The 13,544-nt window shown below is 42.5% G+C and overlaps 1 protein-coding gene across 1 annotated transcript; it reads left to right on the top strand.

Annotated features, from left to right (window-relative positions):
- Window positions 1-7,318: 7,318 nt before the first annotated feature.
- On the top strand, window positions 7,319-12,971 carry LOC123402289. Its single transcript, XM_045096190.1, has 7 exons — window positions 7,319-7,648; window positions 8,352-8,398; window positions 8,635-8,791; window positions 8,911-9,106; window positions 10,701-10,827; window positions 11,758-11,934; window positions 12,457-12,971. The coding sequence occupies exons 1-7, from the start codon at window positions 7,438-7,440 to the stop codon at window positions 12,607-12,609; spliced, it is 1,068 nt and encodes a 355-aa protein (XP_044952125.1). The 5' UTR covers window positions 7,319-7,437; the 3' UTR covers window positions 12,610-12,971.
- The last annotated feature ends 573 nt before the right edge of the window (window positions 12,972-13,544 follow it).

Raw genomic sequence — 13,544 nt, 5'->3', positions numbered from 1 at the left:
CCTAGGAGTTCTCCTCGTTCGATAAACCTTACAGTTCCCGTGTGAGGGAAAACTTGCTGCTAACTACATCTCAACCTTCCACTTTTGGTAACCAACGGGGTGCGAGAAGTATATACATCATCTCGTCATCAATGATCTCTATATACTCTTGCTCTAACTCTTGACATCTTCTTCATGTTGGATGGAGGAGCTTCTTCTTCTTCATCGTCATCTTGAGCATTGTCGTTGGCGTCATCTTCTCCTTGAGGTGGTGGTGAGGAAGGTTGAGGTGGATCATCAAGATGTTTCTCTTCCTCTTCTTCATCATGTCGTGTACCGCTTGTGGATGCTTCCATGTCATTTTGCGGTTTGCCTTGATGCGAAGTAGGAGCTTCCACTTGAGTTGATGAAGTGCTTTCCTTCACCTCCATGGGACGAATCTTGCTAATGGACAAATCTTTGATAGCTTATGAAGGTTCCTTATCTCTTATATTAATTGGCAATTATTCGACTTGCGAACCGTTAGCCTCATCAAACTTCACATCTACCGTCTCTTCAACTTTTTGATTGAAGTTGTTGTAGACATGGTAAGTGATAACCCACAAGTATATGGCATCAATTGTAGCCTTTCTCGATAAGTAAGAGTGTCGAACCTAACGAGGAGCTAAAGGTAGGACAAATATTCCCTAAAGTTCTATCGACCGCCCATACAACTCTACGCACACTTTACGTTCGCTTTACCTAGAACAAGTATGAAACTAGAAGTACTTTGTAGGAGTGAAAGGATAGGCTTGCAAGAAAGTAAAGAACACGTAAATAAAACTAGGGGCTGGTTAGATAAAGAAACAACTACGAGTGTCTAACGAGTGTGGAAAAGTGGTGGTAGGAGTTGCGGAATTGTCCCTAAGCAATTGACTACGTTACTAGATCGATAGCAAGTATCATGTGGGAGAGGCCTCTGCTAGCATGTCATCCCTTACTTGGAATTCTATGCACTTACGATTGGAACTATTAGCAAGCGTCCGCAACTACTAACATTCATTAAGGTAAAACCCAACCATCGCAATAAGATATATTGGTCCCCCTTCAATCCCATATGCATCAATTTCTATGCTAGGTTTGAAGCTTCTATCACTCTAGCCTGCCAATACATAGTCCTATCAACATACAACTAACCCTATGGTGTGATCCACGCGCGCGATCATATAATGGGCACCAAAGGACAGCAACATAACCACAAGCAAATTAAACCAATCATAGCAATTCATCAATCACCGATAGGACAACGATAATCTACTCAGACATCATAAGATAGCAACACGTCATTGGATAATAATATGTAGCATAAAGCACCATGTTCAAGTAGAGGGTACAACGGGTTGTGGGAGAGTGAACCGCTGAATATAGATGGGGGAAGATGATGGAGATCTTAGTGAAGATGACGGAGGTGTTGGTGTAGATCGCCGTCACACGATGATGTCCCGGGCGGCGTTCTGGCGCCACCGGGAGAGAGAGCCCCCCTCCTTCTTATTCTTCCTTGACCTCCTCCCTAGATGGGAGAAGGGTTTCCCCTCTGTTCCATGGTCTCCATGGCGGCGGAGGGACGAGAGCCCCTCCGAGATTGGATCTATCTCTCTTTGTGTCCTTCTGTTTCTACGCTCCCAGATTTTGCGTTTCACCGTTTCTTAAATTCCCGGAGATCCATAACTTCGATTGGGCTGAAATTTTAACACGATTTTCTTCCGGATATTATCTTTCTTGCGGCGAAAGAAGGGCACCTACCGCCTTAAGGAGTGGCCACAAGCCTGCGAGTCGCGGACCCACCCCCTGGCCGCGGCTGGTGGGCTTGTGGGCACTCCGTGCATCGTCTCGCGTTGATTCTTCTTCCCAAAAATCATAAATATTCCAAAAAAAAACCCGTAAATTTTTATTGCGTTTGGACTTCGTTTGGTATGGATATTCTGCGAAACAAAAAGCATGCAACAAACAGGAACTCGCACTGGGCACTGGATCAACATGTTAGTCCCAAAAATAGTATAAAAAGTTGCCAAAAGTATATGAAAGTTGTAGAATATTGGCATTAAACAATCAGAAATTATAGATACGATGGATATGTATCAGTAAGCGTGAGAGTTTGATCCGTAACCAAGAAGGAAACCTTCATAGGATTTAGGTGCAAATTTAGATCGACGATGCTTATCAAGAATATAGCACTTAGAGCCGAATACTCGAAAGTATCCAACTTGGGGTTTGTTACTGGTGAGTAGCTCGTATGTCATTTTACCAAGAAGCTTGTGTAGGTAGAGTCGGTTTATGGCATGGCAATCTGTTTCCACGGCTTCTGCCCAAAAGTGTCTTGGAGTCTTGTATTTGTCAAGCATCGTTCTCACCATCTCTATGAGTGTCCGATTCTTCCTCTCAACAACTCCATTTTGTTGAGGTGTGTACGTTGCCGAGAACTCATGTAAGATGCCTGCTTCATCAAGAAAAGTATCCACATTAGTGTTCTTGAACTCCGTTCCGTTGTCGCTCCGAACCTTCTTGATCACTTCAAACTGGTTTTGAGCTTTTCAATCAAAGTTCTTGAGGATCATTTGTACCTGACTTATCCTTGAGAAAGAACACCCACGTAAATCTGGAGAAACATCAACAATAACTATACCATAAGAATTTCCACCGAGGCTCTTATAAGCGTTGGGACCAAAGTGATCCATGTGAAGCAGCTCGAGGGGTCTTCTTGTGGTCATGATGTTCTTCACGGGATGGCTTCCTCCAACTTGTTTCCCTGCTTGACAAGCACTAAAAAGTCTATCTTTGTCAAAGATAACATCTTTAACACCAATAATATGATCACCTTTGATGAGTTTGTCAAGATTACGCATACCAACATGTCCAAGCCTTCTATGCCATAACCTACCCTTAGTAGATTTTGCAATAAGGCATGTACGGGGTTTGGATATATTAGAGAAATCAACAATGTATAGATCACCCCTACGAAAACCAGTAAAGACGATGTTATGATTGTCGCTACGAAACACTCGGCATTCAACTTTCGTAAATAGCACATCGAAACCGAAATCTGCTAGTCTAGATATGAAAAGTAGATTGTAGCCAAGAGATTCTACTAGCATGACATTCTGAATGGAACTGTCATGAGATACGGTCACCTTACCGAGACCAAGTACCTTACCTTTGGAGTTCTCTCCAAAAGTTACATACCTTCGAGGTCCACGATTCAGTGTGATTTCATGGAACATGTCTTTATCTCCGGTCATGTGATCAGTGCATCCACCGTCGATAACCCAGTCCTTACCACCGGCCATGTAGTCTTTAAGGTTAGCCATAAGACTGTGATTCTTCATGGACTTCTCATACTCGGTGTTGAAGCTCTCATCATCATCGTAGTAGCCACGTTCCGCATAGTCATCATCGGATGAAGTTTCCTCGTAAGAGACAAAAGTTTCATCAGAAATTTGACTATTACAATGTTCAAGTTTATGCATTCGAATGGCTTCAACAATGATTTTGTTGATGGTAATGACATTTCCTTTGGCACGCATGAGGTCACGAAGCTCAAATAGGCATTTATCGAAGTTAGGATCGGTTGGCTTCATCTTATGGAAGGCAATGCATTTGTGAACAGTGATATCAAGATTTTTCAAGGAATAATTTGGATATCTTTTCTCTAAGTCTTTCCACAAGGTATGAGCACACTCAAAGTTTTGCAACTGATTAAGCACATTTCTTGGTAAACCTCTAATGATAAGATTGACGGTGTTGAGGTTACCAAGCATGTTAACTTCATCATCATGAGAAGGATGTATGGGGTCAATGGGAGGCGCATAGGAATATTCAATATACTTGCGCAAATGGAACTCATCGAATATATCAAGCATTTCATCTTTCCATTGTCTAAAGTACTCCTCGTCAAGAATAGGCACTCTATAACTAAAAATCTGGGAACTAGTCACATTCATCTTCCTCCAATGGCGGTTAAACCAAGGTTTTGGAGTCCTTGCTGTGATACCAATTGATGGATTGATAGAAGATGTGTCCAGAGGGGGGTGAATAGACTACTTGTCAAGATAAAAATTCTAGCCTAGCCTAATTTCTTGGAGGGCAGAAATCTAGTAGTTGTTACAAGTCTAGGTCACCCTACACATGCAGTTCTAAGAGTATAGCAGTGGAAAGTAAAACATGTAAGTGTAATGTAGAGGAGTAAGGTAGGGAGATCAAATGCATGAGGTTGTCACGGCGATTTTTGACATGGTTACGATAGGTGGCGCTATCATACGTCCATGTTAGTGGAGACTTCAACCCACGGAGGGTAATGGTTGCGAGAGTCCACGGAGGGCTCCACCCACGGAGGGTCCACAAAGAAGCGGCCTTGTCTATCCCACCACGGCTTCCATCCATGGAGGACTGGCCTTACTCACGGTAGATCTTCACGAAGTAGGCGATCTCCTTGCCCTTACAAACATCTTGGTTCAACTCCACAACACGAAGTAGGAGGCTCCCAAGCGACACCTAACCAATCTAGGAGGCACCAACCTCCAAAAGGTAATAGATATGGTAGATCAATGATCTCCTTGCTCGTGTGCTTCTAAATATAGTCTCCTCAACACAAATCACTCTCTCATAGAATATGCATGGGTAGGAGAGGTTGATTTGGTGGAAAGCGGTTTGGGGAGGCTAAAGATCAAGTTTCAAATGATTGGATTGGAATATCTTGGTCCCAACACATGAGTAGGTGGTTCTCTCTCAGAAAATGGATCTATAAATGAAGTGTGTGTTCTGAGTGCTTCTCCCACGAATGAGAGATGGGTGAAGGGGTATATATAGGCAGCAACCAAAATCCAAACGTTACACACAAAAGAGCAAACTGGTGACACCGAAGTTGGAAACTCGGTGGTACCGACTAGCACTAAAGGTGTAAAATTTTGAGCCTCGGTGAGACCGATATATACAACTCAGTGGCACCGAAAAGGTGACTAACCGTCAGATGGCCAAACTCGGTGGCACTGATACTCAAACTCGGAAATTCCGTTTTTGTGTATCTTGGCAAAAGAGGATGCAGTTTCAGTTGCATCAATTTGGTGGGAATGGCTAGGGTTCTATTTGAGATTCAAACTTGGTGGTTCTGATGTGGAAAAGTTTGTGACACTGAATTTGTGAATGTGGAACTTGACAGAGTGGAAATGTTGGAAAAATGACTAAGTGTTTTGGTGGCTAACTTTGAGCATTTGAGCAATCAATTCATTTTACTACCTCACCCCTTTTAATAGTATTGGCTTTCCTATGGACTCAAAGTGATTTCTCCCAAATATAAAATGAAGAGTCTTCTAGCTTGAAGCTTGAGCCAATATTATTCCTTTCTTGCATCCAGGGGTATCTCCACATAAACCTTAAGCCATAGCTCTCCATGGACTAATCCTGAAATATTTAGGTAAAAGTGTTAGTCCAAGAGACGATGTATGTTGTCATGAATTATCAAAATCACCAAGGGAGCATATGTGCTTTCACGGCCCCTCTGGCCAATAGCTTTCTAAATGATAGACATAGCACTATATAACTAGCTATTTCGTATATGAATGGTTGTCTAACTTTATACATGTTATTATATGTTTAAACCATGCACCGTTTGTAGAATTGATTAATTACATGTATATGTTTTATTTTGATGTGTTAGTTATTTAGTTTAATGATCCATGCTTACTTTGATCAACGATATTGAGAGTAGTAAATGGATGCCCCGTATAAGAACCGTGGTACTTTGAGATGCTAGAAGGATAGGAAGTTCTTCATCGACCTTTCGAAAGACTTCATCACTGAAATGGTATATGTATGATTTAGTTCAACATATTCTGATTGAGTTTCATATGGTACGATTATGGCCGAAATTGTCTAACTAGTTATTTTTTAATTTTACTCAGGTCATCCCTTGCGGGGCAAGGCGTAACTTCTTAGAGAAGTTTCAAGTTCCGCTTGATGCAACCATCACATTCTAATGCGCCCTCATGAAGATGCTGACAACGCAATGATTCAATTGTTTTGTCACCAATGGGCCAACTCACACCTAATTCGGTTGTCCTGGTTGGACAACTCTTGCAACTGCTTGCGAGATGAAAGCTTGGGAGAGAGCCACGTTCTACCTTGACTACGATCATCACGAGATCATGGTCTACTGCAGGCTTGCTGGCAACGATGATGGTACACTTACTCGAGACTATGATTATGACTCCACCCATTGTAATATCGAGTTAGCTAGGTAGTAGGCTTACACTTGTTGCCTCCTCTTTTGTTGAACTTCTGTACTTATGTTATTTGCCTACTTTTAATACTTTTTTGAATAATGTCAAATAAATGGGTACCGTTGAATTTAGATTCTGGTATTTGGATTGTATTGTTTAATTATTGTTTTAAACTTTGATTATGTTGTTATTCTGGTTTGTTCGCGCTGCTGTACATATTTGGTTTAAATCTGAAAATGAAATTGCCGGCGTCGCACTAACATGCAATGCCACTACTCACATATTTTAGTGCTCGCGTTGGCCACGCGGCATGCCATAAACATGTCAAATACTGTCGGCATCGTCTTCAATGCCAACACTATTTTTTTAACAGTGGCACGATATTGGTGGCATCGGGTGCTTACGCGAGCAAGGCCGTTTTTGTCACGCCATAGCTAGGCTTTTCTGCACTAGTGCTGGCACTGCGATCTTTTTCGGATCCAAATGCTAGTCGTGCGTCAGCGTGACCTCGGCATAAGGGAGGGGAATGCGGTGCTCCTAGTGCCACCTCACCTCTTGCATTGATATGCTGATCCGTTGCCGAGGCGGGCGTGAAGACGCCGGCGAGGGGAGCGCGCGGACAGAGACGACATGGGGACTTGCCCTTGTCTTTGCCAGAGCTCGAACCGGAGAAGAAACTCATGATGGTGGCTAGGGTTTGTCATCGGCGGGGGAGCAGTGGGTGGCTAAATGGGACGACTTCTGAAAAAGGATGAGGCCGACCCTCCTCGGATTAAAAAAGGACGTCTAGGGTCGCTGGCGCATGGGCCGTCGATGGACGATCGTCATTAATAAAGACGTCGCTGGTTATTGACCGAGCGCCACGTGTGGACGGACGCGAACATGACAAGACATGTGCGGCGTCCGTGCCGACACATTTTAACCCAAAATTTGGGTCTGAAATGAATTCACGTGGACGGAAAGTATACACATTTTAAAAATGGGTCGACGTGTTAGTCTTTACTTTTATTCACGACGACCTAAACGATGTGTGACGGACCAAATAGTTCGTCCAGTTGGAGTTGCTTGAAAAAAAAAAGGGAAAGAATGGCGATACGCCTTCGAAGTCGGGGTTACGTGCATAGTGCATTCTTTGGTAGGGGCGTAGGGCATCCAAAACGCGACCAGTCGACCGAGAGCTCCGGACCTCCTGTGCCCCAAACCCCCCATGGCGGCGCCAGAGTCCAAGCACGAGACAGAAACCCCAGCACCCTCCCGCGAGCAGCCGCCCGAGCCAGTAGCCGCCGCCGCTGGCGGCCGGGATCTGCAGCCATGGGAGCAGCACGCCGCGGTGATCAATCTCCCGCGCTACGACTACCGCGCGTCGGGCTCCCTCCTCCTCCGCTCGCACTCCGGCTTCCTCATCACCTGCCCCATCAGTGCGCGCCCTCCTTCATGCTAGATTCTCTTGCGCTATTCTGCCGCATTTGGTCATTTTGAAGGATACCTAGGGGAGGGGGACTAGAAAGTTCATCAGTGCGATATATCTGACTATCTGTTCCTAGATTTATACGAGTTCCTTTATCACGACACACTAAAGTACTAGTACTATCGTTTAGTTGTGAATTTGGAGGTCCCAAAGTTAGTTCCATTTTCTAGCATCTGTTATGAGTGTTATGTCATGGAACTAAATGGAATTATATATTTTGCACTGCCATCTTCAGATTACACTAGTACCACCACTTCACTACCCATATCACGAAGTACACAAAGTGTGATACTACTGGACATACATTGAGCAATTAGTATTTTCCATGATTTCAGCGATGGGTATACTGTTACATAAGCTACTGTCAAGTGAATCAGGATTTCAAATGTTAGCAAAGTAAATATTTAGTAGGTGGATCAGCTGCACCTGTTTTATGATAGGAGAAATCAATAGTTCAAGGTAGATTAAGAAGACAGATAGTAAAAGACGATGATGTATGATACGATTCACTGTATGTGACTTGCAGTACCATTTAGAAACTTATTATGAACAAGAACATATTTTAAATGAATCTTAGTTCTGGCAAAGTTTTACTTATACACTTAATTTCTGTCCAGTGTCGCAATTCTTTTGATGCGATTGTCATTTTACAGAACGAGAGAAAAGTGCGACCAAGGAGGCCATATCCATTCTTGGAGAGGTTAATCTTGCTACTTATACTTCCATTTTCTTCTGCAGTTGATAATTCTAGGCCTGCAATTCTGTCTTTGTACTGCTACTTCGAATTTGGTTATCTTCATGATGCTGCACTTGAATTTGTATGGCATCCATTCACCATGTGGTGCCCATCTCTTTTGCTGTGAACTTGCAGTGAACTAGAACATATATTTCTGCACCTTATATGGAAATATGTTGACATAAAAGCATTGTTTACAGTATATTAGCGATGCAAGCAGCCATAGTTCTGAAAACTTCGAACCATGTGTTATGGAAACGGCATCAAAGAAAAGAAAAATATTTTCCGAGGCATCCGAAATTGAACATTCAGAAGATGCAGCGACAAATGGGAAGGGTGATGCGCCAGAATTTACTGGTATAAATTGTGCTTGATAACTTTTTGGCGATGCTAGATCTAGAGGTGTCAATTATCATTGTGGGTGGTTCACTTAACTGTGTTTTTCTGATTTTGTGCATTTTCTTGCATCATAATAGGCAGCATTGAAGTAGAAACAAATTCAGTTCACTCCGATACAAGTGGAAATCCTGACAGAACTTCAAATCTCTCATTGATTAAGCTATCAATGAGTGGTTTGCTTTTCTTCTCTTTCCCTACTGGAGGTGTTCATGTTGTTCAGATGCTTACTGAAGTGTTTCGTTCACTGAGATCTGGGAAGCTTAAATCTCCACAGTAAGTTTTCAACTTCATTGAATGAACTCATCTATTTAGTCATACTGCTAGAATGAATACGTCCTTATAGCAAGTGGATCAATGATTCCACCTACTTGTCTTTTTTTAGATTCCCTTGAACTGAAGATTTTTTTTTTTTTGAAAAAGGTGAAAGCTTTGCATTTTGTTCACTGAAGAACTGAAGGAATGCTAGCTTATGATACTTCTTCTACATTATTGAAAGCCTTGTTCAGTTTTATAGTCAAATATTATTGATTTCATTCCTATTTTGTTATTATGAGTACTATACCCTCATCCCCTGCCTCTTCCAGCTATATGATGAATGATAGGCACTGTGGACCATAGTATGATGGAAAAATGCTTACGGCACTTATACAGTATTTTCTTGACAATATCGACAACCTTGATTCAGTCTTATGCCTCTTTTTTTTTTCGTTTATCTCAATCCTTTGTAGTGGTTGTGTATCATATTTGCCTCTTTCGTATATATGCTGAATAATACATTGTGTACTAGGGTTAGGGAGAGGCTCTTGCCCCTGAAGGCAAGTAATTCTTGCTTGATTCCTCAAAAGGGGCCCTCTTTAATGTGGCCTGCCTATCCAATCTTGGTAACAATCACAGATCTTATTTCCAATTGGCTTAAAGCCCAAGCTAAAAGACACCTTCCTAATTTGAAAGATAAACTACCTAACTGAGAGAGTTGGGATCTTATTCGATAACCGGGAGCTGGCTTTTACTTCCGTACAGAAACATATCTGTAGTGTGGATCAGAGCATTAGAAAGGCAGAATGCACCATCTTCTCTTTGCTAGATGTAATCTTATGTTATATTTATATAATCACAACCTTTCTGCGGATATTCAGTTCTGAGCCTGGGCTCATCTGCTCTCAGCAAACAGTAAAATTGCCAAAAATAGTAAAAACATATATGAACAAAATTTTGATATTTTTTTTGCAAGCAAGATGCTGAAATGCGTGATGTCCATGCAAAATTTTGGGGTGTTTGGACATTCGAGGAGCTCGTGGAAAAAAAAGACGAAGTTGGCTCCGAACAGTGGTTTTTTCAAATGTTTCCCAACAACAGCAAAGCCTTTGGTCCGAAACAAGTTGGGGTAGGCTAGAGCTGAAACCCATAAGATCTTACAACCAACTCATGGTTCTGGCACATGGATAGCTAGCTTCCACGCACCCCTGACCATGACTAGTTCTTTGGTGATCAAATGTTTCTCAAACACCCAGAATTTGTCTTTTTTGCCACGAGCTCCTCGAATGTCCAAACTTCATGAAATTTTGCACGAACTTCATGCATTTGAGCATCTTGCTTGCAAAAACTAATTCGTGGCAATTGTACTGTTCATGCATGGGCTCATCTGAGCCTGGGAGCCAAACTGCACCAACTTTTCTGCCACTATTTTATTCAAGAAATGGATGTAGTAGTGCGAATGTCATACAGCGAAGCTAATGTTCCTAGGTCGTTTCATATAGTTAAGCTCAGTTCACTACTTCTCTTTAAATGATATGTAATATCTCCCAGTAATCTTGTCCTGAAAATCTAAGCTTGCACCTTTTTCTAAATCATTACTCTGAATGGACAGGTGGTGTCATCGCATATTCCCTATTCAGGAAACTTGTGTTCTATCAGAAACAGAACTACATGCCACTGTGTCAAAGTTGTTCCTGGACTTCTTCAGGAATAAGGAAGATCAAGATGAGCCTATCAAGGTGGATAAGATTGCACTACTGCTTATAATACTGTTCTACTGTGAGATTAATTTGCAACTTCATTTAAATTCACCCAATAGATTGTTCCAGTATTTTATCTATCCCTTTTTTAAATATATTTAGCATTGTTGGTCTTGTATACTGATTGGATGTGCTGATTAAAATTGTTCCCTGCATTTTGTTTAGTTTTACGGTATGATGGTGTGTGCAATTTACAATTAATTGTTCTGTCTCCCATGCCCATCACCCTTAATTATGAGCCATATAAAATAATCACATCCTTGGGTGCTCCTGTGGTATAGGTCTGTGATCTTAGGGCCAAGCCGTGGCCTGGGAGCTCTCGGCCTCATAAACGGTTGTCGGCTGAGCACCCATAGCCGGCACGGTGGAGTAGCTGGGTGGGGGGGGGGGGGGGGGGGCGAAGAGAGGAGGTTAGGGAAGACTATTTTCTGGATTGATAGGCTACTCAATAACATGCCATTCCTGTTGTATATATGGGAGTCATCATCAACCAGTCCAAATATGCCGGACTTCTATTGACCTCTTGGAACTAGAACATGTACTAGATTAGATGCAAATCTGCTGCTAACTAGGGTATGTACTGGATTAGATACCAATCTGCTGCTAACTAAGGTACATAGTCAACTAGGGCATTGCTAGACTTCTGCTACTTCTTGAGGACTTCGCCATCTGGCAATGTTGTGGATGGCACCAGTGCCGTTACAAGTAACCCACATAACATAGGGGCTGACTAAATGTTGCATTTATTTTGAAGAATGAAGTTACTTTATTACCAGCAATAATATCTCATGGAAATATATTGACCACAATATACAATCCAAATTTCCCACTCCCTCGGTCCCATAATAGAGCGTTTTTGGCACTAGTGAGTTCGTATTGAGTTGAGTATAAATTTAACCTATGATAAAGTTCGCAGTTGGGTACAGTAGGAGAGGCATTGATGAAACGGTGAATAAGACGCAGAAGAATGACAATAACAGCTCAGTTCAACAAGCTTTAATGGATAGGCAACAATGTTTCAAGGTTGTTGCTGCTGCTGTCAAGTCAGTTGCTAAGGACGCAATTGTGGATCTCAAGTCTCCTGAGGTATCTTTGAACAAATCCTTCAGTAATTTGTTACAGTTTACCAAATTTACTGTTCAGCTATCTAAAGTTAGAAACTCAAGGCACCATAATCCAAGGACTGAAAATTTTAGAACCTTCGAAGTTGAATGCTGACTAGTAGAAGTAAGGCCTTGTCATTCCATCATGATAACAATTGATATATGTCTGGTCAGGTATTGGCATCTGACACAGTAGTTTCAGCACGTTTAATTTCACGGCATGTTTCGCTACCATTTGGCTAGCGAGCTAATACTGTTCATCAAACGCCTACATATATGGGGGCATGTTTCGCTACCATTTGGCTAGTGAGCTAATACTGTTCATCAAACGCGTACATATATGGGGGACAACTAGACTTTATGATAATCTATCGCAATATGTCAAGTTGAACGCCACATTATATTTAGGTAATCTGCAGAGTATGCCAAGTTGAAAGTTCTTGTAACGACGTCCTTCATTAATCTTACTCACTGCTTACAGTAGCATTGCATTTCTAATGTCCAGGTGGCAGTACTGGTGGAGGTGCTCCCCATTTCCGGGGTGCCCGTCGGATCTTCTGTGGCCGGTGTGTCTGTTCTCCCAGCTGAACTCGTCTCGGCCAAGCCTCGCCTTTGTGTCAAGGCTATGGTGTTTGACACAAAAACAAAGAAGAAGTGACGCGCCAATGCGGCTGCAACCAATCAGAGATCCTGCAACGGCAATATATAGATGAAACAATCTTGCTGGGCATGCTCATGTCAGCCTCAGCACTCCATGATCATCAGGGATTTCCGGGTTTCACATGCAAAGAACGGTATATAGCAGCTGTCTTGCCTGGCTCAGTATGTCAATTTGTAAGCTGTGCAGTGGTCGTGCCGTTCTTGGAGGTTAGCTTATTCTCTTTTCTAGCGTGCTCCAGCGTCAAAGCTTAACTAACTTGTAGCTGGATATGAATATGATGGTGCTGTATTGTACGTTTTCCCTGGGATCTACCACTGTGGGTGTTCATCATCATGGTAATAATTTGTACTACTACTTGAGATGAGACGCTTTGATTTTGACAAAAGATGATGCCATCGGCAGCGTCAAAGGCGAACACAGAAACTGACGAGTACGTATATTCTAACCACCTTTTTAGACCGCTTTTCTTGGGGCCTCTGGCTCTGGGGAAGCAGAGGGATTTGATCTGTCAATCTTTTAGCCAGCAAATCAGCGTGACAGGTGTGAAGGCTCTCGTGCCTATTTTGTGACCAACACCAGCTCCTAACAGACAACACGAGCGCACGCACACGAGGTGACTGATGTTTTTCATCATTCTGTTTCTGCTCTTCCAGCAGAGGGAAAGAGAGAGAAAGAGAGCAAGGAAACGACACGGCAGCATTATAGCTTGGCCATGGCAGCCATGCGTGCGTTGCGTTTGGTGCTGGCGAATACCGACCTGAATTTAAGCAGCATCTCTACTGTTTGATCTGCTGCATGCAGGCGTATACCTGCACATGCACTGTGCACCATGTGAGTTAACATGATGTGACCAGATACCTCCTTTCCTTTGGTGGTAGAGCATGCCCAACTGTTGATGTAAAAGTATCCAAACGGACAGTTAAGAAAAAGAG

Source organism: Hordeum vulgare, chromosome 6H, assembly GCF_904849725.1.
Source record: "Hordeum vulgare subsp. vulgare chromosome 6H, MorexV3_pseudomolecules_assembly, whole genome shotgun sequence".
Lineage (NCBI taxonomy): Eukaryota > Viridiplantae > Streptophyta > Magnoliopsida > Poales > Poaceae > Hordeum > Hordeum vulgare.
Note: the sequence above shows the minus strand (reverse complement) of the source record. Positions and strands in the feature narration are given on the sequence as shown.